This window comes from Ahaetulla prasina, chromosome 1 (assembly GCF_028640845.1).
Source record: "Ahaetulla prasina isolate Xishuangbanna chromosome 1, ASM2864084v1, whole genome shotgun sequence".
Classification (NCBI taxonomy): Eukaryota; Metazoa; Chordata; class Lepidosauria; order Squamata; family Colubridae; genus Ahaetulla; species Ahaetulla prasina.
The window spans coordinates 47982989-48009952 of record NC_080539.1 but is presented as its reverse complement, the minus strand read 5'-3'; the positions used below and the strand labels follow the sequence as shown (position 1 = coordinate 48009952).

Here is a 26964-nt window from a genome sequence, read left to right as displayed (position 1 = left end):
ATGTTGTGTAAGACATTTTAGAAAACAATGATACTGTTCCTAAACAGAAGTTTGAATAATGTTGGGTGAAATAACATCTTGAATTGCAAGACTGGTGAAAAGGTTAGCACAGAATCATTGTAATGGCCACATGCCCCACTCATTTGCCATCAAACGTTTTCTCTTCCTGTACTTACAGGTTAGGACATTGTTTCTCAACCTTGGCAACTTTAAGATGCATGGACTTCAACTCTCAGAATGCTAGTTGGGCAATTCTGGAATTGAAGTCTACACATCTTCAAGTTGCTAAGATTGAGAAACATTGAGTCCTGTTCCTTAATGACTGACTGCATGGACATGCCCATATAATTTTTTTGCAATGGAAATGGTTGCTATGGTGTTCAGTCCTTAGACTTTTTTTAAAAAAAATCTCAGTCTAAACTAACAGCCATGCATTTTCCTGGTGATCCCTGTCAGGTCTAAAGCCACTTAAGCTTTTTCAAAATCAGTCAAGGTTGGCTAATCCTACCTTCTGTTTGGGATTATTTATGCAAATAGCATTGTCATTATTACTGACGTGCAGTTTCTGTTCTCTATATAGTTTACAGCAAAATGCTCTGATTTTTTTAAAGATATGCAAATTTGAACACAGGTGGTGTTGATGTAATTTCTGGGAAAGGTGCTTTCAAGTTTCCTGTGCTAAGCAATATAATGTCTATGTTCAAATGCCACAGTAATGAAAGAGGCTTATTTTATTAACTATTTATTAGTAAATATTAAAGAGGCTACAGTGGTTGGAGATTGTTCATTAACCTGGCTGTTTATAAAGAAAAAAGCAAGACAATGGTTGCTGATTTTCTTGTTCAAATGTGATTTAGATGCTTAACTAATTTTGAAATGTAGAAATGTTCCTGTGGTTAGATGAGAACAGAAGCTTCCTTGACTTAAACTGAATTGGCACAAAGCTGCATTCAATGAATTTTTGATACATGTACCAATTTTTATTTCTCTCTATACTGATCTTCCTCTACCCTGTTTCAGAGGCAGAAGATGGGCAGCAATGTAGGACTCAAAGATCTCTTAATTTTACTACTTTTCTCCTAATTGAGAACAAAAATGGATTAGCAAAATGGTATGTGTGCATCTGGGTGTCATGAATCAGTAAAAGGTTCTTGGGGCTGTCAGCCTTGAGTTAAATTTGAGTTTATTAGTGACATCAGACTGCACAATGTCACTAATAATGACAAAATGCTGTTTGGCTAAATAATCCCAACAGAAAGTAGGATTAGCTAAACTTGACTGATTTTGAAAAAGCTTAAGTGAAACAGATACCACATAATTCCAGGAACGTTACTTTATTGTGATGGTATAACAACAGAATATTGAATGCTTGTCTGCCCCACCTCATACAGGACAGAATCAAGGCAGGGCTATTTTTCTGTCACATGCTTTCCACTTTGCCCGAACAGAGTTGCTGTTTCACTCCTTTTAGGTTTCTTTTCTTCCAAGATGATCTCTACATTCCTTTACCAAAGGCAATCTAGGCCCAATCAATATGCAAGCTGTTTTATCCACAATAGTTTTTGTCTTTTATTCGGAGGTAAAGTGCCCTCAAAAAACAGCATCGAGTCTACTAAATGGGTATCTGTTATCTCCATGTTTTACTATATTTTGAAGTATGCTATCTGTACATTAAGGAGGAAAATCTTTAGGTATAAGATTGCATCAATCTTCAGCCTTTTGATAATCTGTGCATTTATGTGCACTGTGCAAAAGGTCATTAAAAAAAGATTACTATGGGTAAAAGTATATTTACATCATACTTTCCATAAGGATGAAAGCTGCAGCCATTTTAATTTAACTAAACACTTGTGATTCGGGATACAATTTAGGATAAAAAGCTATGAAGTAAAGACTGGAGTCCCATAACTGAAACTGTTGCCTTGGCATAAGAGGACTAATGTCCAAATGTATGTGGTAAAATAGAGAGGTTAGACCCTGAATTTCTGTTTTTATTTTTTCTTTCTTTTGCTCACTGATCCAGTCAATTTTACAGTGGTTCAGATGCCAAAAACAGATGTTACTGAAGCAATAAAATATTCAATTTCTGATTTTCTAGAAATCTGACTAATAATTCCATTTTAATCACAACCTCACTGAGGAACACAAATTGTTTGCCAATCATATATCTTTTTAAATCTTTGGTTTCTACCTTCTAGCTTTCTGCATATGCCAGGCTCAGACACCCTAAATGAAATGCAATGAACTGGGATGATCTCCAATAAATATACTTTAGTAATACATTTATTTTTTTCGGGTCAAAAGTCTAAACGGTACTTTAAAATTAACCTAGAATGAAATCCACTAAAATCAGTACCCATTTGACTTAAAATTTTATTTTAAAAAGCTTAGTCTTTCTCCCACAGAGTACACAGATTTTTTTTCTGTAGATTTATGATCAAAACGGGCAACATTTCAGCAGTGTTAAAAAAAAAAAATCAACAAGTACTTTAATAGAGAAAAATCAATTGAATACAAATTACAATTTTCTTTCTGTTCTGAACAATGTTAGGTAAATGGGAAAAGTAAAACAAGAACTACTTCATTCCTAAGCCACTTTCGAATCGTGACATCTTGCCAGATGCAGGAAACAGATTATGAAAGACACATATGCAGGTCATGACTGATAGTCAAGGCTGAATGTCAAACAGATAAAAATAACAACTGAAACAGACAGTGCAGCCATCTCCCTTCAAAATGGAAAGAGAAAATACTACAGAAACTTTCTGGGTATTTATTAAATACAAATCAGTCAGAACTCCTTTAATCTTTAATTCAAGGTAGTTGCAAAAAAAAAGAACAAGCCATCATGTTATTCTTTCTCCTTTCCTTATAATATCCACATCAAGGAAAGTGCTATAAAGGCACTTTGACATCACTTCTCAGTGCTATCTATTAGGTTGCAGTCAAAATAATGTTCTGCTTAAATGTAGACAGCTATTAAACGGCATAGGGGCCTCTCAGCATCTACTTGTTTTCAATGGGGAAAGCTTCTGAATGTCATTTCCTATGTTTCCAGCCTTTCTTTGCTGCAGGGACAGATGTAAACCCTAAAGTGTGAAAGAAAAATTATTGGGCTTTCTGGGAACAAGGAGTATTGTATTAAATTAATTTAGTATTCAATCCTTTTAGAAAGACCCAAGACTTGTGCTATTTACCTTATTAAATAATTCCAAACATCTCCTGGGTGGTTTTTTTTGTAGACAATATGCGGAGTGCCTCTTTCCTTATAAATATATATCAGTTTGATCTTACAGCACTACGTAAATAAGTCCTTTTATAACAGATAATAGAATTAGAAAAGGACAACTCAGTTGCCATAATTACTGTACATCAAGTTTCACTTTGACATTAATGGCAGCCAATTCTGCCACAAAGCAGCGGAAGACATAAGGGACAGCAATTGTTTCAATGGTGTTACTTTGGTCACAAGAGGCGCAAACGTATTGTCGGGCGCGAGTGGTGGACCAGGCTGGTGGAGCTTTCAAGAGAGGTGAGAGAAGACTACCACAGTCAACACAAACGTGGGCCACTGAACGATCTGAGCAATTGAAGAGACGATCGTGCAGCAAAAAGGACGTGCCGTGAGCCAACAGAGCATCCCGCTCCATCTCCCCAAAGCGGATGCCGCCCTGAACATTCCTTCCTCCAATGGGCTGGTTGGTGACTTTATCTCGGGCCCCTGTAGTCCTCACCTGAAATTTGTCAGAGACCATGTGCCTCAGGCGCTGATAGTACACAAGACCAATGAAAATGTCTGCTTCGAGCTCTACTCCAGATACCCCACTGTACATCCTCTCCGTCCCATAGTAATTATAGCCGGCAGCCTTCAGCAGCTTGCCGAAGTATTCCACAGCGGAATTCTCTTCAGAAAATGTAAATGGGGTTGCATCATGACAGAGTCCATGAAGCGAGGCTGATTTTCCTGCCATGCTCTCAATCAGCATGCCAATGGTCATTCTGGATGGAAAACCATGAGGGTTGAAGAGGATGTCTGGCACCATTCCACTTTCAGTAAAGGGCATGTCTTCAGCTGGCCACAATCGGCTCAAGATGCCTTTCTGTCCATGACGGCTGGCAAATTTGTCCCCAATTGTTGGATTCCGGGGGACTCTGAAAGTGATGCATACACACTTGAATCTTCCAGTTCCAGTATCATTACCACATACCTTGATGTTATCTACAATACAAGTTTCCTTATTCCTGGGAAAAAAGGAAAGAGTTTAATTACTATCAGAAGACCTTCTGCAGGGAATTTCCAAAATATTTTGGGAGGAAATAAGTACTTGCATAAAGTAGAGACTAAACAGAAGATAACCATGCTAATGCTATACATACAAAGAAACACAGATTCTCGCAATATAATAGCATTCTGAATCTTAACTGTAATTGTTTTCAGGTTGTTTTACATACAGAAGAAATACTGTGGATAACAGTTGAAAATACAGCTTCCAAAAAATTATCTGGACTTTGATGTCCAGGCAGCAGGAAATGTGTCATGAATTTAAAAAAGGTCTCACCTAATTTTTCTTCCTTTTCATTACAATTACAGTGGCATGATCATATCCAAGAGATTAATGATCAAATATGTTGCCAACTACACAACAGCTTCTTTTTTCTTACCTCAGAGTCAGGCAACTCTCAATCAGACCTAGTCAGGTTTTGCCCACAAACACTTTCTTTCTATATGCATAAAATTAAAACACTGAAAATACTTTTAACAAGCTGTTGAGGAATTTTAAAGTTGGTTGAGATACTATATTCAATACAGATTTACAAAGTGATAGTGAAAACAGAAAAAAACTCCCTCCAAGGCAGAAACAGGTGTTTTCATGGGATGGATATAAGCTTTAGTGTATATAATTACTTGTGATACACAGAAAGAAGAAAAATATTGTTTTCCTTTCTCCTCTTATAAGTATAAAAGTTGGGAACACCAATTGACAGGTAGATTCTAGGGAATTGGACAAAATATTATTTTTCCTCTGCACATAGACTACATAGCTAATTTATGGGTTTCCTTAATGCTTGTTGGAGAATGGCAATTCAGATAGCCAAAAATGAGGATTAAATTAATTCACTAATTTTATTATTTGTTACTGGCATTCACAGCTATACAACACCATATCTAAACTCTAAAATAGCCTGGTGGGGAGGAAGAGGAGGGCCTTTTTCCTATCTAACTTCTTCAATTAATTTTCTTTTGCTTCAATAGTAAAAATATCTGCATGATCTGAAAGGAAGCAAGTCAACAAAGGTCTTGCAACTACGAGAAGTTAGTGAGAGGAGAGGGAGAGAGAAAATACTTATAGAAAAAGAGTGGGAAATGAGAACCTGGCTTTCTGAAGGTCGCTTATTCAACATCATTGGAAAAATCGGTGACAACTTGCAACATTCCATGAGGAACAGTTTTATAACTCATACTTTTCCTTCTATAGACAATATTTTTTAGTTGTTTAGATAGGCAAGCTATCCCGGAGGCTCCAACTGGTCCAGAATGTGGCTGCGCGGGTGATAGAGGGAGCACCTCGTGGCTCCCATGTGACACCTCTCCTGCGCAGTCTGCACTGGCTCCCGGTGGTCTTCTGGGTCCAATTCAAGGTGCTTGTTATCACCTTTAAAGCGCTCCATGGCTTAGGACCGGGGTATCTACGGGACCGCCTACTGCCACCAGTAGCCTCCCACTGACCAGTGCGCTCTCACAGAGAGGGCCTCCTTCGGATACTGTCAGCCAAACAATGTTGGCTGGTGACCTCCAGGGGAAGGGCCTTCTCTGTGGGGGCTCCTGCCCTCTGGAATGAGCTGCCTCTGGGGCTTCGTCAACTCCCCGACCTTCGGACCTTCCGCCGCGAGCTGAAGACGTTGTTGTTTCGACGTGCAGGACTAGTTTAAATGTAGTTTTAAATTGGGGTTTTACACTGGGGTTTTTAAATGGGCTTTTTAATCGTATTTAAAATTTTTAGGCCATATATTGAATTAGTTTTTTATACTGTTTTTAACCTGTATTATATGTATTGTGGTTTTTACTGGCTGTGAACCACCCTGAGTCCTTCGGGAGAAGGGCGGTATACAAATATAATAAATAAATACATACATACATACATACATACATACCTACCTACCTACCTACCTGTTAGGGATCAATGCCTATTAACTTTGAAAGTGATTGCCTCTGAACGTCATCTGCTTGGAGACAAGGAAACTATCTTGTACAGTTGATTGACCACTATAAGACTGTTGGACTGGGCCAACGATCTGATCCAACAGGACCATATTTGTGTTATTATGCTATGGTACCCAAACTGTTGAGAGACACCGATATGATTTGTAAAAAGCATTTTCCAGCTTTCTATTGGAAACAATTCTGAAACACCAACAACCAGCACTTACTTATGGTAGGTCACAAAGCTTTCGCCTGTGTTGAGATTCACATAGCTATAATAAGGATCTCCATATTGAAGTCTAGCTCCAATGTGGGGCAGGCCATCGGGGTCCAAACTCTGCACAGGTTTATCAATCCCAATCCCAAACACTAGATTGTCTTCCCCTTGCTTTACTTTTTCTGCAAGATCAATACGCTCTGTCTTGTAGATGCTGCCATGTGCAAATCCTCTCTCCCAAGACGACTTGCTCAGGATCTAAGGAAATACAAGTTCACACTCAGTAAAGGAGACAACGCCTTTATAAATGTAAATGATTTAGTTTCCCACATTATGGAAACACAATAGTTACGTTCAGATTTTCCCACTTTCTACAAAACCTAACCCACTTCCAGATGTGTTGGGTACTACTTACAGCATGGGAAGGGTACAGCCAGTGACACCACACATGGAAAGGGTGCCACTTTGGAGCTACTGCTGTTTGGATTTCAAAGTGCCTGAAATTGCTATCCCACCCTCAAAAGATATCCCAAGCAACCGACCTGACTTGAATGGCGACAGGCAGAACTTCATTGTTTTAGATTAAGCTTAAACAAAAAGTTAAGCTTAACATTTCCAAGTTACATGAAAATTGTTGCTTTTGAATTTTAAAACCATCTCTTAACCTCTGATATAGCAAATGTAGACTAACAGGTGATCATTTTTTAAGCAACAATGCTCATGTATGCGACTCCTTTTAAGAAAATTATTGCGAGGTGCTTTCTACACAGAATAACTTTTTGTTCCCACTTGATGAAATATTTTCACGACAGAGATTAAGGTCATTACAGGTAGTCCTTGGCTTATGACCACAACTGAGTGTAAAATTTCTGTTGCTAAGTGGGATATTTGTTAAGTGAGTTTGTCCTATTTTATGACCTTTTGCCTGTTGTAAAATTAATCACCACAGTTGTTAAGTAAATTTGGCTTTCCCATTGATTTTGCTTATCAGAAGGTTACAAACGGTGAATACATAACTCCAGGTCACTGCAACAGTCATAAATATGAGTCAGTTGTCAGTCGTTTGAATTGATCAGGTGACCATGGGGATGCTATTATAAGTTGAGGACTACCTGTATTTTGGAAAATCAAGTTTATTATATTTAATGTGATTTTCACAAGTACAGAAAGAAAAAGAAAAATACCCTGAAAACTTCCTTCTAACCATATCCATTTTACTATGGCCTTACCATTGCATCTTCCATATCGTAACCACTATAGGAGATCACAGCAACAACAGCATTTGTTCCGATGGGATAAGAGTCCATATTGTAATAATCATATATGGATGGCCGAACTAACGGGCTTTGGGGAGTCTGAAGCCGGTATAATTTGTCATCAGATCGATACGGGAAAGTCAGAAGTGGAAAACCCATTGTCTGCTTACCTGGGAGACATTAGTGGGGGTAGAAGAAGGAAGGAGAAGAAAAAAAAACCCAGAATGATTATCTACAGTTGGAAAAGGTATTCAGAAAATATACTGCAACTTTCATTAAGGGAATGGCCATAAATTGGTGGCAAAACTCATGTTTTCACACTTAATTTGATAATCTACCATTAACAGAGTATGGAAAAAGACATGATAGCAATGTTCCAATATCTCAGGGATTGCCACAAAGAAGAGGGAGTCAAACTATTCTCCAAAGCACCTGAGGGTAGAACAAGAAACTAATCAAGGAGAGAAGCAACTTAGAACTAAGGAGAAATTTCCTGACAGAACAATTAATCAGTGGAACAACTTGCCTGCAGAAATTGTAAATGCTCTAGCACTGGAAATTTTTAAGAAAATGTTGGATAACCATTTGTCTGAAATGGTGTAGGGTTTCCTGCCTGGGCAGGGGGTTGGACTAGAAGACCTCCAAGGTCCCTTCCAACTCTGTTATTATTATTACTATTTCAGGCCACAGAGTTTTTGCTAATCAGAAGAGACAGAACAGAAGTAAAGATACAAATATCCTTTCCTGGTTATAGGCTCCTTCCTTCCTCCCTCCCTCCCTCCCTCCCTCCCTCCCTCCCTCCCATGTAAGAACTATTTTGTTCAGTGTGCAGTCCAAATTTCTCAGCTCAAGTTTCTTCCTTCTCTGCCACTGAACATTTAATCCTTTCTTCTCCTTTCTAAGAATATACTCAGTGTAACTTCAGTGCTACATGTCCAATATGTAAAAATAAAACTGGCATGGATTAATCTTGTCTGCTTCATGCTAACCCTGAAGGAGCTCTACAAACATGTTTACAACTCTGCCAGGCTGGCCAATCATGATGTCTGAATCCCAGCATCTAGCGAAACTATGTTTCTAATTTTAAGGAGATTAAATAACAAATGTGCACATACTGGAGATGGACATATACAAACCAGTCCAAAATCTTATTTCCAAAATGGTGGAGCCAGAACAATCACTACAACAAAAAAAGGACAAGTATCTGCAATCAGGCATAAGAGAAGAGTCCCTTGCTGAGCCTAGAGAAAAAGGGTTTTCCAGAAAAATAGGTATGGAATCCAAGGATAGAAGAGGTTCTTCCATCTCAAACCTTTTGTTCTCTCTCTCAGTGAGAGAAATGGCTTTTGTTTCCCTTAAAGAATGTATGTCTCAAGTCTCCAGTTATAATGTGAGTCCTACCCTAAGAATCCTCTCAGTCTGCAAATCCTGAGGTGCTCTGTGGTTTATCAAGGAGCTCAAGGAGATAAAGTAGGAAGCCTCTGCAATAGTGGCAGAATAAATGTGGCATCTCCCAGGACATAAGGTCAGCAGTGTCTCACCATCCAACAACTCTATTTAACTCTAATTTATCATCCCTCAGCCTCCAGTGACGATTAGCTAAAATATGTCACTGAAAGGAACAGGGTCCTCTGTGAAATGTGCTCAGTCACCAGCATGTTGGCTCATTGCCCCATCTAGCCCTTTGAGAAGCCCGGGGGATGGATGGGTGGGTGAAACTGTAGGGATTTCCCGCAGTGGTGGGTTTCAATTTTTTTTACTATCGGTTCTGTGGGTGTGGCTTGGTGGGCATGGCATGGCTTGGTGGGCTTGGCAGGAGAAGGATACTGTAAAATCTCTATTCCCACCCCACTCCGGGGGAAGGATATTACAAAATCCCCATTTCTTTCCCAATCCAGGGGAAGGTTACTGCAAAATCTTCATTTCCTCCCAATCAGCTGGGACTTGGGAGGCAGATAATAGATGGGGGCAGGGCCAGTCAGAATTTTTACTACCGGTTCTCCGAACTACTCAAAATTTCCACTACCGGTTCTCCAGAAGTGGTCAGTACCTGTTGAAACCCACCTCTGGATTTCAGAGATGAGCAATGCCTCTTTGGAAAGGGAATAATGGCTGCCAACTTGAAAAATGTGATTTGTGTTTTGTCTTGTTTGTAAATTCTGATGTGTTAGATCTCTTTTTAAGAAAGATTTTGGAGAAATCAGTTGGGTTGCAGTTATACAGGGTCCTGGTGGAAACAGATTATGTGCCTTGAAGTTCACTCCCATGTTATTTAACAGCTATAAGAAATTTCTAGGGGCAAAAACGTCTGTGGCAAAACAGAGGGCATTTTGTGGCATGCCTAGGTTCCTTTTGTATAAGTTTTTTGCCATTACTTGTTTTATACTATTTTTATTTTATTTATGTTATGATGATTGCATTTTATTAGTAGTTATTTGCATGTTAGCCACTAAGAGTCTCTGGAGCTGAGGCGGTGTAAATATTAGTTAAATAAGAAATAAATACATGTCAAGGCAATTTTAATGGAAAAAACCTAATCTTCCTTTTGGCAAATATAGTAAATAAATATAATATATAAAAGAAATTGGAAAGAGCAACGGATCAAAGTGAAACAGTAATTTATACAAAAATGTGACATGTAACAAAACAATACAGCATAAAATATTTATAGCAATCAACGTCACTTTTTTCTAAGATTCTCTATTCTGTTCATGCTGCCGATAAGTCTATCTCTTCCCCTCATTTTCTACTCATGCTCAGCAAGTTCTAGGTTTTTCTTGGAATATTCCTAATTTGTATTCTATTCCTTTTTTAAATACTATAGTTGTATAAAACATGGAAGTCCTTAGAAACCTTGTTGATAACTCCTGTGCACAGATGTAGTCATTTCTTGTCAGGAAATAGCTAGCCAGGCAAGGGGGAGGCCTCAAGTATGGATTTACTCTTGAGTCCTTGTGGAACCTCAATAGGTCCAGCTAGGACAATCTCTCCCCCTCCCCACCCCTTTAAACTGCATAGAACTTTATCTATCATTTCCCAGGCTAAGGCTGGCAATCTGTAGTAGGCAGAATGTAATAAAGTGGTGAGCTTGAACTCACCACTTTGTGGGTCTGATTGCTTCTGCTTGCTTGATTACAAAGATGCACACTATGAAAATAACTGAATTATTAGTATAGTTAGGAAACAATAAATACTTACCCATCTGACACTGGTACATGTTTCTTGGACTTTGGTTGTGATCAGAGAAAGGAATGAAACATGCCACCACACTTAGCATGCTATAGGGAAAAAGCTCCTGATGAGTGGTCAACCCAGGTTGAATTTCATCCTTGGATACTGCAATGTTCATGAATACCTAAGGGGAACCCAGTTTCCATCACTTCCAAAAGCAATCGAATCCACTGAACTGCTTTTAGTTCTTATTATTACAAGAATAATCATTCTGCAAACCTAATCCAATAAAACTTTAGCAGTCCGCTACAGAAAATTCAATCTTAATATCCAGAAGGCCATTGTTTTCAATGCTCTTGATATTAGAGTTTATGATAATGTTCATGATAACGGCATCATATCTCATACTTTTCTTCCTAAAAGCATAACTGCCGAAGTTAAAATGTGTGATATTTAGAGTGACAAAATTATAAAAGGCAATAACCAGAATTAATAGTCTTCAATATGCAGCCAATTGGACAAAATTTAAAGGTCTTATTAAGGATGCTGTTATCGACTGCAATTCTATAGCAATTTGTTCTAAACTGCGAGAGAAACAATGGGAACTGCTCAGTATTATACATACTGACCTAGCTTCCCAGGGGTTCAAGCGACTGTACTTTTTCAGCCTGAATGGATAATGGAGGGGCGGGAGGGGACACAAGCACAACATGCTTTATTCTTGAGCTAGTAATATTTGAAAACACAGAAATCTGAGATTAAGTGATCACAATGGTCTGTTAGTTATTATTTAAAATGGACACTTGCTAATCTTAAGAAAAAGGGTTCAGCTACACAACTAAGCTATTACTGATTTCCTGACACTATTACCAGTGGTCAGAAACACTTTCAGGATCTCCCAACACTCCCAAATAGCAGTCTATACCCCACCCCACTCCAATATATATATATCTTTTAAAGAAGCTCACAAGACTACCAAATTGTTCAATAAATTTTGCATGCTGTCAGGGACAAAAGCTTGCAACACTGATGGGGGGAAATGCAAGATCTGAAACTGTCAAGATATTGTAAGAGTGGCACTCACAAGATTTTGCCCACTTTTAATTTCATTTCATTTTGGTGCCCTCTATAAGAGGTAAGGTCAGGAAATAAGAACTACCTGGATTTCTGGAAATATTTTCTGATAATGTAGGCAAATTCTGAAAGTGTATCCAAGACATTCCCTCATACAACTTATACCTAATATAATTTTGGAAGATCTATTCTGCATCTCTTCCTCATCCTCATTCCCCCACCCCCACCCCCATTGCTGAAATACAAAAGATTAGTTTTGGATTAGCTGATGCTTTGTTATAAATATTAGAAGTGTTACCTGTTCCATGGTGCCAATCCATTCTTCTTTCCCCAAAGCCAAGTTTTGTACAGGACGCATCATCCTACAAGGGGTCGTGAAAATAAAAAGTCCTGGATAGAGACTGGGTTTCCCTGTCATCGGAATGAGCACTACTTCTGTCCAACCTGGAATCTTCTTTTCTTGCATTGCCTGTTAACAGATATCAAGGCTCAAAATGATTTATTTTTATATACATTTATAAAACATTTTATATACATTTAAAGTAATTCACAGGTAGTAATAATAAGCCTTGTAAGTTTTAAAGAGAATTAAAAGAAAGGAAGGAGAGGCATGAAGTGACTTCACCAAGAGCTACTGGTATGACTTCTGAAGGAGGTAGATATGCACCTGGAAAACCATCCAATTCTGAATGACAATCATGGGTGCCATCACCCAAACAATGAAATGATACAATTTTCCAAGAGAGTGGAGTTGAGATATACATTGCAGTCAGTAGTGGTTTTCACTTACCTTCGCTACTGGTTCTGAACTGTGAGAGCGTGTGCTTGCTTCACTTGCGGCGCTTCTGCGCATGCACAGAACCTTCTGCGCATGCGCAGAGCATCTGTGATGACGTCCGGGTGGGCGGGCGGAGCCTCGTGCCAGCGTAGAAACCCACCACTGATTGCAGTTAAGCAAAGAGGACTCACCTTGAAGCGCCTGAAAGTCTCCACAAGATCAGGAGCCTGATCCTTCTCTATCCAGCCCACCAGAGCGCCATCTAATGTAACTGGATAACATTCAGCATAAGGTTGGTTTGGTACACCATCAACTGGGGTGACACCTATGGAAACATTTTGTGGCAATGCTTATTATATTGTGAACAACCGTACAGAAACTTCCCAGAAAGTTAGAGGAGTCCAATTTAACATCTTCTCACTGGTATTCTGGAACTGCTATTCCTAAAATTCCCCAGCATGACCATTAGGTAAAAGACACAAATAGGATTTGCTTTGATCAAGGAACTCTTATAATGGGTGGAAGTATATGGAAGACAATGGTAGAATTTCTTTTTAATGTAAAAAATTGAAAAATCTGAAAACCAATTAAAGCCACAAAAATGTTGCATTTGAACCTAATGTATTCAAAGCCCCAATTTAACTGCAAAGTAAAAAAGTTGGTGAAAAAACCTCATTCTTTGCCTCATCTCCTCCTCTAGAGAATAATTAGTAGTTTATTTCATAGATAAGGTCCATAAAAATGAACTATCTTAAGTCATGCTACTTGAGGTATTGTCCTTTCCCATGCCAGTTCATCCATCATTAGAGACTGGCTGCTATAGTCCACTTATACAATTTCAAGGCTTTCTGAGATTCATCTGATAGCCAGATTACGATATGTGGAACATCTTGAGACCAAATCTTTAAAAAATATCTTCTTTTTTGGATATTCTTGTAAGTGAAAAATATTATTACAGCACTATTTTAACTTAAATAACAATAGACAGTTAACTCCTTGAGGGGTCTTTTCCATTATGTTACTGTGCATCTAATGCTATTTCTTAAAAGCACATTTTCCTCAGTATTCAGCCAAAACACTTCCAGAAAGGCTTATAACTATACCATATTTTTTGAACTATAAGACGCATCCCCCCCCAAAAGTGTATGTCTCATAAAGCAAATATTGCGAAGGGGAGGGGGGTTGGTGCGGCACTGATCAGCTATTCTAGGCAGCGGGGGTCGCTGCCACCGCCTATCACTACAGCCCAATGGGTGATGGAGAACAGGCCACAGTGAAAGGGTGGCGATAATGAATGGGCAGCGATCCCTGCTACCTACAATAGCTAATGGATGATATTCCATGAGGCAAATCCAATCACCAATCAGCTCCTTGGCAGCGAAGGCTCCAGTGGTCCCCGCTGGCGGCAACAGCTCACCTAGTCATTCATTTAGCACCATCTGAAGTTACAACAGTATTGAAAATAGTGACTTTTGACTGATCCTCATACCTACAAACATTGCAGCATGGTCACATGATCACCATTCAGGTGCTTGGCAACTGGCATGTAATTACATTGGTCAGGTGACTGCCATCTGCAACCTTCACAGCCAGTTTCTGTCAAGCAAAGTCAATGGGGGAAGCCAGATTTGTTTAAGACCCACGGAAGAAATTATCATAAAATCAGGCATGACTCACTTTGCAACTGCCTTGCTTAGCAACAGAAATTCTGGTATCAAATGAGATCATAAATTGAGGACTACCAATAGGCTTCTGCAAATCCTTCAGAATAATTGCTGTGGAATGTGTGCAAGTGCATGAGGTATACTTTTTTTTGAATTGTTACTGAAGTTGTGCCAGGTTCATATGGCTACTTTGGTTGCTCCTGGCTTGCCTATTCATGACCTATAGGATGATTCTATAATAGTGTTAAGATGCAGCTGTACTTTATGAAGAAAGATGGATCACTGGAGTATTGCTATTGATCTGAGGATTCAGATACATCTTCCAGGGAATATTAAGATCCTTCAGCTCCAGGGAAAAGACCACTTTTTTATAAATGGTTGAACACATGCAGAAATTTTACTTCTGAAAAAGTGATCATCTCAATATGAGATTGGCTTCCCATAAAAGCATTTTCTGACCATTCCAAATGATTAACACTCACCTAAAGAGCAAAGCAAAGGTAGCAGAGATACAGTGTGGAAAGTCTGGGTTACGATTTCGCAGGGGGCCGTCATATGGTTCATCAAACCACAAGGCTCGCCGTCTGGTGTGTGGACAGGACAGAGAAAACCCCAGGACTCTGGCAACAGCTTGCGCACTGTTGTGGTTCTCATCTTCATAAAAGCAGCTCCTCTGTGCACACAGCGGAAGTGGGAGAGGTAGCGGAAGAAGTTCAGCTTGTCTGCTATCACACATAGACCTGATGCTTGCAGCATGCCCAAACCTTGGAAAGGGGTGGGTGGGAGGAAAATAATAGAAATCTGATCTTCTCCAGTTGTTTGTGAACAGCAGCAGTTTAATGCTTTTATTATGAACAGAGTTTGCCAAACATTCATCTCTAGCTACATTTGTATTTCTCAGGGAGACACGTAGCAAGTGTTAGAACTTCAGATTTTAGACAAGGAATATCAGTACTCTTTGGATTCAAGAGATCAGAAAAGAGGAAGAAGTCTTGCAGGCATTGCATGGATTCCTTAATCTCCTTTTTGGATGCAGGTTTTTTTGACTCTGTGTTGCGCTGACTGGTTGCAGAAATTTAATTTTGGAAGAGGATTAGCTGAGAAGGGCTGACCCCAAAGCAAAAATGGTCATACAGAGAAAAAAAGCACTTTCGAATACAACAAACAAAACTCAAAAATGTAAGTGTATTATATGGGTTTTAGTCTATATACTCCATCCTAAGAAAATTTAAAACTCAACATTCAAATCATCAAAATTTGGGAACAAAGTGTTACTTATTTTTTAATCAAATTTTTACACCACCCATCTCACTTTCTAAATAATTCTGGGTGGTTTAAAAGTATAATATTCTAGAATCCACATATAAATCTGTATAAAAATAAACTAAGTTAAAGAATTGTGATATATCATGCACAAACAGCAGATCTGAACTTTTCTTATTCTTATTTTGAATTATCTAAATTTTAATTTTTTTCTAGAATTTTAAGTTTTTCTAAATGTTTTTAGGGTGAGAAAAGCTAGGCAACATGGAAATTTCACCACAAACCTCTACCCATCTACCGTGCTTTGGAACGAAGAAGAGAACAAAATCATGTTAAACAAACTGTGAATTTGGCTCTTCATACCATGCTGGATACAGCTACTCATGGGAAGAGCCAGGCACAAGGAGTACACTATCTCTGTGCCATTAAGATTCAGTGAACAAGCTGACTAGTTTTGCCAAAAATACCTATACAGAACTAGCTAAAAGATTCACATACACTCAAGGAATGTGTGTATTTCATATACGAAGCCAAAATTGCTTTCTTTTAAGAAGTTGCAACTTTTCCTGGTAGTGTATGGTAGCCATGTACCTTCTTAATTGAAACAAGTAATTTCCTGGCATTATGCAGCAACTTTGTGGTTTCTAAGAGTAAACACTACTTAATGGCATATAATCAATCAATAAAAATGGCATATAATCAATACAAAACCAGGAAAATATGTTCTTTTAACCTATTAACAAATAGGTGTGGAAAATGTGCAATACATCCCTAGTACACTATGGGGTAAGATCTAGCAATGTGTCTGCTGAGAAAGAAATATGTTGGCAATTTTGCAGTTTTCAACACTGGTTCAAATGGACAAAAGAAGTTAAGAATTCAGTATAAGTCTTTTATGAAGTACGATTGCAATATTTGCTATTAAGCTGGAACAGAGGAAACCCATCATAGTATACATTACAAAAAAAACAAGAAGTCATTATTTTTTGAAAATGCTTTTTCATACAACTCTGGAGCAGAGTTGACATCTAATTTTATTCAATAATTCAATTAAGTATTTCAAGGCCCTTTAGGAGTATAATGTACCAATTTCATTTAAAAAAAGGCAGATGCATAATTAGGTTGCAAACAATCCTACCTGACTTTGAGCGCAGGTTACCAGTTGCCAGGAGATATTCAAGCATCCGGGTGAGATCTATTCCTAAGCCAAGAATCTTTATCATGTTTTCTGAAGTAATCGTTATATTTGACTTCTGAGTTTTCTTATCTAATGCTAGTTTAACTGAGTGTAGCCAAGTTTCCATCTTCTCCTGAATGACAGGATGAAAATAAGATAGAGGGGCTTTAAAACAAACATCTTCTATGTTACCATATGAAGTATATACAAGTAAATGGAAATTTCAGTAAGTTTGATTTACAGATATTTAAGACTAGACTGTAAGGTAAGATAAATTAAGAAAATTTTAAATAGTCTATTAATAGTAATTTAGTCACTATATTTTAAATGGAGGGTCAACACATACTTTGACTGAACCCAAACAGGCATTTGTAAGATTCTGAAACTCCACTTTCTTGGATGTTCAACTTCCTCAGGTGATGCCCCTTTTGTCACTAGCTTGTAGCAAATTATTCCATGACTTAATGCTATAGACAAAACATCAGTGGGGTTTGCAACAAGGCAAGAATGGAGTTGCAGAATATGCAGAGAGCCATCCAAAATTAGCACAAACATAGACTGACAGATGAAGAATCTATGAAAATCGTCAAAGGATCAGGCTCCTTCTTTGTGCTGTTATCAAACATAAGAGGCTACTATTCTTACTGAAAAGTGATCCAATTTGTAACCATTTTATCCAAGGAAACTAAGCATGTTCATATTTTATTAAACCTAGGTAAAGACTGAAGATACAACACTGGAATCCGAAAAGGGGTTATGTCCCTGTCTCTTACCACAACAGATTTTGGGTGATTATTATGTGGAAGACAATGGATGGAATCATACATCATATAAAACCATAAATCAGGAGTGCCAACCTGCAGCTTCCCGGCATTCCATTTGTAGACCAAGATTATACCATCGAAATGACAAGACTTTTAGTAGAATGATTTTCAGATTTTAAGGACAGGAATGGGAGTGATTTATTCCCCGAAGGCCTCCCACTTCCATTCCAAACTTTATACTACTCAAAATTTAATAATCAAGAGGCTCAGATGTTTCAGCTGTGCCCCTGAGACTATCCCTTACTGGACAGTGTGCAATTCTTAAAGAGACCAAAAGGCTAATTCCTGACCTATTGTAAATTATGATTTACAAATGAAAATTGTAGTTCAGGCATGGTAATCCTAAAATCAAATGAATCACATTAGGGCTTATTATGTTATATGAACCTAGCAGTGGAAGTCTGTCTGAACACAGTGTGAATACATATGTGCATAACCATGTTGGGAGGGAAAGGAAGGGGAGAGGGGACAAATTTAAAAGCATTACCTTTAAAAACATGAGGTAAAGTTGTCCTGAGGTGAGCACTTCTTGATTCATTAAGCTGTCAGGATTGTCCTCCATGCAACCCTCTTTGGATAAAGTAAAAAGCTTTCGTGTCATTAGACAAAGCAAGTAGAATTTCTCAGCTTTCGTTTTCAAATGTATGCAGATGCACTGGCTATAGGAACAATTAATAAAAACAAATCACCCTCTGAATTTCCTTAATCATCTTCCCAATCATTTACTGTCCAATCATTTTAAATGGGGTTTTAGTTTTTTATATATTTTAAAGTTTTAGGCCAATTATATTTTTTTTAATTTGCATTTTAAATTGTATATTGTATTGTCTGTTTTTACTTTTGCCTGTACACCGCCCTGAGTCCTTCGGGAGAAGGGCGGTATAAAAATCAAATAAATAAATAAATAAATAAATAAATAAATAAATAAATAAACTGTCTACCCTGTTATATAATCTGGATTTTGAAAAAACTAATCCATAGGTACCCTAAAATCAATTTTCTTTTTTATTGGAATAAATTCAGTATATTAATGTAGAAAAAAGTAACCAACATTCTTCAGAAGATTTTGACTATAAATACCACAATGCTTTCCTTCAGGTCATACAGGCTAGGGCTCATGAGATTTGAAGGCTAAAATGTCTCAAAGGTACTAGATATAGTACAGATTTCATTGACATAAGGGGGCAACTGTTTCTACCTCAAATGAGTTAGGCTTTAACATGGAATAAAATTACTAAAGAGAACTGGGATTACCTATTAGAAGGCAGAATTTCAAATGTAACAGCAAAGTTTCCTTCCAAAATAAGTCAATTACTGGACACTTCAAGGAGAAATAATTTTTTTGGCAATAAAACATAATTTGTTGCCTTCTTGCTGCCTTTCCCTGTTTAACCTACAAGCCTCAATATTCCCTGGAGGTTCATCCATCTAATTGCCTCATCAAGGAAAAGCACTGTCTTCTGTTGAAAATTATAATCCATTCAGAATAGTCAGAAAACCAAGATGAACAATGTCTTTCTCACTGATATTACATTTTTGTGGAATCTATCATTATACCAAGAGCTATGAATTCTTTGTCACTAAATAAGGCCATGAGACTTATTATACAACCCTGGAAAGATAAATATAAATTTGCTTGATATGTTGATATGTGGCTCTGCCTATGTTTTAGGACTACTTAAAAACACAAGGATCAATAAGAGAATTTCTAAAGAATTTTGTTCCATAATTCTATCAAGAACAGGTAGTCCTTGGCTTATAACTAGAATTGGATCAGATTTTCAATTGTTGAGCAAAGCGATTATTATATGAGATATCACCTGAGTGCCAATGTAACTTTGTTTAACAACTGCAATCCTGGCATTCCTGGTTGTGGTTGTTCAGCAATCACACAGGTGATTATATGATAAAAGTCCCAGATAAGGAGTGCGGGGGGCCTTGTTTTTTTTTTTTTAAAGCTCTGGTAGGCTCTGCTCAGGAGCTGAAAATTCTCACTGCTGAAATTCAAGCCCTTGAGTGGAGAGATACTCTTGCACAACTTGCGCAGGGGCTCATTTACCCTTGGGGGCCCATGCACAAAAGGAAACTCCTTTGGCAGGGTGCAAGAAATGAGCTGAAATCTTCAGGATTTCAGTTCTGTTTCTGTACTTTTGGGAGGCAGCTCTTTCAGCCAGCCCCAAGAAAAGGAGGAGTCCTCTCAGCAGGCAACTGCAGCTTGTAACCTTTCCTGCCAGCTTCCTCATTGACTTTCTGGGGAAGCCAGTAGAGAAAATTGCAAATGGTCCTCATATGATTGTGGGGTGCTTGGCAATTAGTTATAAGTGCAAACAGGTTGCCAAGCACCTACATCATGATCACATGACCAAGTGCTTTGTGGACTGTAAAGCATCCTTTACGAGGCCATCATAATTATGGATCATTGTTAAGTGGGCAATCATAAGTCAAGGACTATCTGAAGTTTCTTCTAGCATTCAGCTAAAACCCACACTGTCTTTTAGGCAAATATTACGTAGTCCTATCTCTGCAAGTAACAGAAAAAAATTATTAACTCAAGATGAATTTGACCCTGAATTTAATGATTCACCCTACACCAGGACAATTTAACAAAGAACATTCATATAACTCTAAGATAGCAATTCTATTAATCAAAAGACCGATTAAATTTTCCTTAGTCTTTATTTTAAGGAAATAAAGTATTTGCCCTCTTATATAAGAAGAGCTGTTTAGCTGAGATGAACAGTGTAGACATTTGATAAACAGTTGTTCATATACGTGAACCAGGCAATCATGACTATTGTGCAGTTACCCTTCTCAAGCCAAACATATCTGATTCCTCCACGCCAAATATAGCTGGCCCTTTCCTCATATGGCCTCTAACCATAATTTATATTCTTGGTAAAGCATGACACTGAGAACTCAACACAAAACTTTAGATAATTCAAATGAAAAGGCAATACTTCACACAACATAGGAAGTATGGTTCATTAGGAAATGCTTAAGACGTTATTTTCCCAGGTGCACCACAATGTAGGCTCTGGTTCAGTCTGATCCTAAACATTTAGTTGTACATACTTGAAAAGGAACTCTCCAACACGCTCATTAGAATACCAGTCAGGAAGGTTCAATTTTACTCTGAAGCGCTGCCCTAAGAAGATCAGCACTTGTTTCTGGGTCACACAGCCATCCTCTGTGACCAGCCTCAGCATTTGAGAGACACAGTTCTTATAAAATGTGTCATCTTCTTTCCCTTTAATCAGTTCTTGGAAAATCTGAAAGTCTGAGAAACCAACCAATGCCTGGAAAATAAAAAGCAGAAAAATAAAAAGTTGGAATTTTTAGATGTTTTGGGGCTTGATTAATAAAGAATTCATTTACTGGAGTTATTATAGTCATATCTTTAATGTCACTCTGGAGACATTTTATAGTATTCTAAATTACATAATTTGATAATAGTGACCTCATAATGATTTGGAGAAGGTGAATACCTTCCAGAAATAGAACCCCATCTCTGCAGATAGTAATATCTAAAAATAGTTTCTTTACCACTGAACTGTGTTTGAGATACACATGTTGTATTAGCCCGGTCAACCAATTCAGGATTTGACTCCTGAAACTGAACCAGGCCATAATCACTGTGTTGTGAATAACCATTTATACCAGCTACTACATCCTGACTACAATAGAGCCCTATGCAGCTTCCTAAGAAAAAAAGACTACCTGTTCTTTATTGTTTCAAGTTGCTGCTGAACTGGATGGAACTAATTCTTATTATGGTTTTGCAAGCCAGGTTATTGTCCCACATCTTATACTTCTGAAAATCATAGCTCCCTGAAAACAAAATATAATGACAATACCTTAAGGAGAAATCCCAGTGGGATAAAGAACAGCTCCTTCTGATAGATGAAATTCACCATCACTGAACCACTATCAAGGTAGTGTAAGGTCATGTTAACAGATGTATGCTCATCTTTAACACAGTGCATTGAGACCCCTAAATACCATCAAAAGATACAAGTCTTAATATTACTGTTTCATATTACTATCAAAATTGCCTTCCCCAGGTAACTTATGACCTACAGACGTACTGTATTGAAGTTATTCTTCCCAGAATTCCTAGCCAGCCTTGTGCCATTAGATAGCAGGCATGCAAGGCCTTTCTTTTCCTGAATGTAACAAGTTACAAGTTACTACCTAGAAATACAGGTAGTCTTCAGGTTACAATGTAACTGGGAGCAGAAATTCCTTCACTAAGGGATGTGGTTATAAAAGCACCATGACATTTTCACATCACTTTGTGACAGCAATTCTGGCAGACACAGTTGCTTGTCATTATTAAGTGAGAACTGTGGGTTCTTAAAGTGAAGACTGCAGTTGAACACCCTGTGGGAAGAGACGTAAAATTTGTTACTACCGGATCTGTAGGCGTGGCTTAGTGGAGGGGGTGTAATATGACCGGGTGGGCATGGCCAACTTTTTTTTTTTTACTTTTAAAAGCATTTTTTCTACAATCTTTTCAGCCAAAGAGGTTGTAAAAAATGCTTTTAAAAGGCTTTGATGATCTCAGCTGAGCTGCCTGATTATCAGAGGCTTCTGTTTTCTTTTAAAAGTATTTTTTTTGCCTTTAAAAGAAAAAAAGCCTTTGACAATCAGGCAACTCAGCTGGGATCGTCAGTCTTTTAAAAGCATTTTTTCGGCAGAAGAAAAATGCTTTTAAAAGTAAAAAAAAATCTGTAATGATCGCACAGCTCAGCTGGGCATGTGGGGAGCAGGAATTTTTGCTACCAGTTCTCTGAACCACCTGCTACTGGATTGGGCAATCCGGTCTGAACCGGGAGCATTTCACCCCTGCTTTGAGGGCTGGTCATAAATCCCCTCATTCAGCATTGTTGTAACTTTGAACAGCTGCTAAATGAGTGGTTGTACCCAAGGATTACCTAAGGCAAACAGAAGGAACTGGTACAAGACTGAACCTGAGGGGCATGTTAGAATTTTCAATCAAAAGGCCTGTCCGAGGATCAATCTCCAAGAAGTGAGGACTGAATGAGTATTGAGTATGGTGAAAAGCACATTTAATTTAAAATAAGATTATCATGTAATTGTTGTGACCTGCCAGCTGCCAGCAGAGCTGGTGGCAGACTCAGAAAATGAGGTGGTTGGGGAGGAACTTGGGCCAGTAGAGCTGGAGTCTGGGGAGTCTGAAGATTTTGCTCATTGCCTTTCCTGCCACAAAGACCGCTTGCCAGAACTTAATTTGCAGACTTTCGGCTGGGAGCTCACAACTTTGCAAGGAACTGATAAGGTCTGTACTGCAGTTAACTCCTTGAAGGACTATTGTCTGGACTTTTCAGTGGGTGAATGCAATTAATTCACAAGAGGTAAATAAAGGGGGGGTTTTCATGGCAAGGAGTCTATTTCTTGTTTCTGCTAAGGCTGGGTCAGAACAGTAATGTTCAATACAGTTTAATATGATTTTTTCCGATTTATTGTCCTTCTATCTCACAATGGCCTAGGTCACACAACACACTAAACCATAATGTAATTTGTTCATTCTGGAGTTGTTTAAATCTTTAAAACTATACATTTAGCACTGTGTATGAAATCAATCCACATGTTGGGGGCAATTTTTAACATTTTCTCACAACTGAGCCAAAACCTGTGCACAATGGATTTCGTGAAGAGAGGGTACACGTAATTAGGGAAAGGAAGGCAATATAAATAACGGATGCAAGCATAATACAATATTTACAGTACAGACTTTCTCACAGTTCAGATTAAAAAATGTCCTAAAGAAAATATTAAAGACTAAATTACATCAGAAACAACATTGTAGAATACTGTGTATCTAAAATATCTAGCTTCTACCGAGAGAAATAGGAAAAAGATGTGAACAAAGACAATTTGTAAGTCAAAAGTTACCATATTGTGTGTAGCCCGGACCTCTAGATTTCCATTTTGGTTTTATCATTGCAAGAGGAAAGTTCCGCCGAGGCATAATCATCATTCTTATCACCTTTTCTATTCCATTAATTATGAAATAACCACCCATTTCCTGCCAAAAGTATAAGAAATGATAATTAATCATAAACCAAGGTATCAGGGAAAAAAGGATGAAATATTTTAGCTGATCAACTTAGAAAGAGCTTTGAGTGAATTACAAAATTGAGAGAAAAATGAAATTTTAAAAGCTTTTGCTTTTCACAAGCTCTATCTTTTTACATATATTCAACACTTGTATTATGTACAGAATACTTGTATTGTATACAGAAAAACAGGCAATCTAAATTATAACTATTGCAATAATTGCTTAAGTTTCTGTGTTGATATTTTTGTATTTTCAGAGTGTTGAATTACCATTAAAATTCCATTTAAAAAAATGATATAACTTCAAGTAATCCACCACTATCAAAATAGTAATTATATATATTTAAGAATAATAAATGGACCTCATTTCCCCAAAGGAAAAAAAAAAGAAAACCTCAGAGGAGTATTTCTAAAACGGATGTTTAAAATCCACTGAAGTAACAAGACAGCTTTGGTTTACATACAAACCAACCAAATTAAATAATACCTCTTCTTCTTCATGGTGTTGGATAAGTGCTTTGGGAGAAAGGCTATGGAGATGACAGAATTTAGATTTCACCATAATTGGAATATTCCCAAGGGTCTGTTTGATAATTCCTTTAGGAATTCCGTTCACTGCCCAACTGATATCAGCCTATACAGGAGGAAAAAAAAGTGATTTTTAGGGGGTGAAATGAACAAAATAACTTTGAAGGAGTACTGGAATTTCTATTCAAAGAAAAAAACCCCACACTCTTGTAACAAAAATGTCTAAAGAATATTTATCTAAACTAGAACACTTTTAAATGTTACATGAACAAATGCACACACCCTGATTATTTATTTATAAAATTTATTGGTTGCGCACTTATCATAGGGTAACTTATGTTTATTACTAACACACTGATTATTGGAACATTATTCAGAAATGACTAAAAATTAGAAAATAGTTAATTACAGTTGTGAATATAGCCAGGATCCTAAATGATTAGGATCTATGGTATGAAACTTTACACCTTTTCTATCGGAAAAAAGATATGTCCAAACTATATTCTCTAGCAGTTAGAATCAAAATGCTTGCAATTTGTTGACATAAAGCTTTCATAATAAACAGCCTTATATATTAAATACACCAGGTGTAGAATCATTTTTCTTTTTCTATTGCAAATAGTGTCACCCATTTAAATTACCAATTGTAATTATATCTTGCAATAACAAATAGTTCCTGAATCTGCCACTACCTCACTTCACTGAATGACCTCAGATTCCAGTATTGCCAAAAAGGGGAAAACATCAGCACGTGAACTTTCTGTATTTGTTCAATGCTTTAAACCAAGGGTGGGCCATTTGGTTTGCAACTGGGCTGTGGAAATGGCCGGTGTGGGCATGCACGTGCTTTTCATTTGTGTGAACAGCAGGCATGCATGCATGCCGCTTGCGGAAATGGAGCTGCGCATGTCCACTTGCCAGCCGCTTGCATGAAACATCCCCTCCCCCCACCGGTCTGCAAACCCAGAAACATTGGAGAACTCTGCTTTAAACAAAGTTCTAAAACACTTGGAAATATAAGAGCCGTAGTGGTACAGAGGTTAGAATGCAGTATTGCAGATGAATTCTGCCAACTGCCAGGAGTTCAATCATGACCAGCTCAAGGTGGACTTAGCTTTCCATCTTTCTGAGGTTTGTAAAATGAAGACCCATTGTTGGGGGCAATATGCTGATTCTGTAAACCGCTTAGAGAGGGCTGTAAAGAACTTATGAAGCGGTATATAAGTCTAAGTGCTAAGTGCTATTGCTATTTTATTCCTCTACTTACAGTCAGTTTCCCACGGTAGGTACTTCTACGTGCTCGACATTCTGCTGGATAAACTTTCAGCTCTTTACATATACTCCCTTTTGGTACCATAGGAGGGCTGATGGTGGCCCCTGAAAAGGCCAAAGTAATCCGATCATTCTTAAAAGCAAACTCCAAAGGAGGAATATCCTAAAAAAAAAAAGAGAGAGAGTTTATCTTATGCCTATTAGAATTAGAAAGGATCTAAAAATTCTATCCTGGACAGAAGAGATATTTTTGTGGCTGTGATATCAAACAACGTTTCAATGCTCAGGTGCTTTTCACTTTCTAAATTGTCAACTAACAGCAGCCATTCTGTCAGGCAACAAAGCAGAGAAACAACCTATCTGTGGTCTTTCCTGATTTGTAATCTTGTGTCTAACAGGCCAGCTACACATGAGCTTATTAGCTGGTGGTGATCCTTTTTTTTGTTTCCTTCTTCCTTCCTTATCCCTTTTTTTTTTGGTCAAGTCTTTTAAATTATGAGGGTTTGGAAGCCAAAGTGAGAGCTTTTTCAGATGGAGAGTGGGATTAAAAAACAAAAGAAATGGTCAAAATTTCATTTCCATGAGATCTACCATACATTAGTATAAACCTGATAAATGACTATAATAAATATGTTCTCACAGAGGAAAAGCTTCCCTATGCTGGAGCTAACAAAATAATTAACAGCCAATAATCAGAGGAAAGAACCTAGATAAGAAACATGAATAGAGAAATGTGAATATACAAAAACATAAAAAAGTGAATTCTCAAAAAAACCCACCTTTCCTCATTTTTTTCATACTGTACCTCCTCTTCCAACCTTAATAACCAAATGCAGTAATAGAACATCATAGCGTGCTGGGGTGGTTGTTAAACTCTAGCATGGCACTTTTCTAGAAACTATATCAATTGCATCAAAAAATCCTTACCGTCAATTTTTGATTTACAACCAAGCCTGTTAAAGAGATCTGATAAATACAATGAAGATACTGCATTGCCTACAGTGCCTTAAGCACTATTTGATTTGTTGAGGAGGACTCGCCAAAAGAGGTGGGGTGCCGTCTTCCCTACAAGCAAAAGCTTCACTTCTATATTATTTTTCCATCCCGGTTCCTTTTCGATTGCCCCCACCCTTAATCCGCTCCCCACCTCGCAGCAATGTTTTTTTTTAATCTTTCCTCTCCAACTTTCTCACCTGCGCGGCACGGCTCAGCCCTTCGCTTACAGCGTAGTTGAACGATTCAATATGAGCCCTTGCAATATCCTGAAGGGCAGGCCTTTGTTGCTCTCTGGGCCGGCCGTAGTCCGACGCCGTAAGATGCTTGAGGCTGGGACCGCTGGGCAAATTCCTCCATTTGCCCGCAGCATCCATGCTTTCACACGTGCGAACAACCAGGCGACCGTTCCTCTTACCGTAAGATAGACGCACATAGGCGTCTTTAACTTTCCTTCCCTCTTT

At 38.0% G+C, this 26964-nt stretch overlaps 1 protein-coding gene across 1 annotated transcript; it reads right to left on the bottom strand.

Moving 5' to 3' along the window:
- Positions 1 to 1803: 1803 nt before the first annotated feature.
- On the bottom strand, positions 1804 to 26964 carry POLR1B (RNA polymerase I subunit B). Its single transcript, XM_058165106.1, has 15 exons — positions 26701 to 26964; positions 25503 to 25670; positions 24195 to 24341; positions 23543 to 23675; positions 21481 to 21617; positions 20699 to 20922; positions 18114 to 18285; positions 16764 to 16935; positions 14845 to 15126; positions 12890 to 13023; positions 12219 to 12389; positions 10874 to 11030; positions 7649 to 7845; positions 6430 to 6677; positions 1804 to 4242 (listed from the first exon to the last, which is right to left on the bottom strand). Exons 1-15 carry the CDS (start codon positions 26875 to 26877, stop codon positions 3363 to 3365), a joined length of 3399 nt encoding a protein of 1132 aa, XP_058021089.1. The 5' UTR covers positions 26878 to 26964; the 3' UTR covers positions 1804 to 3362.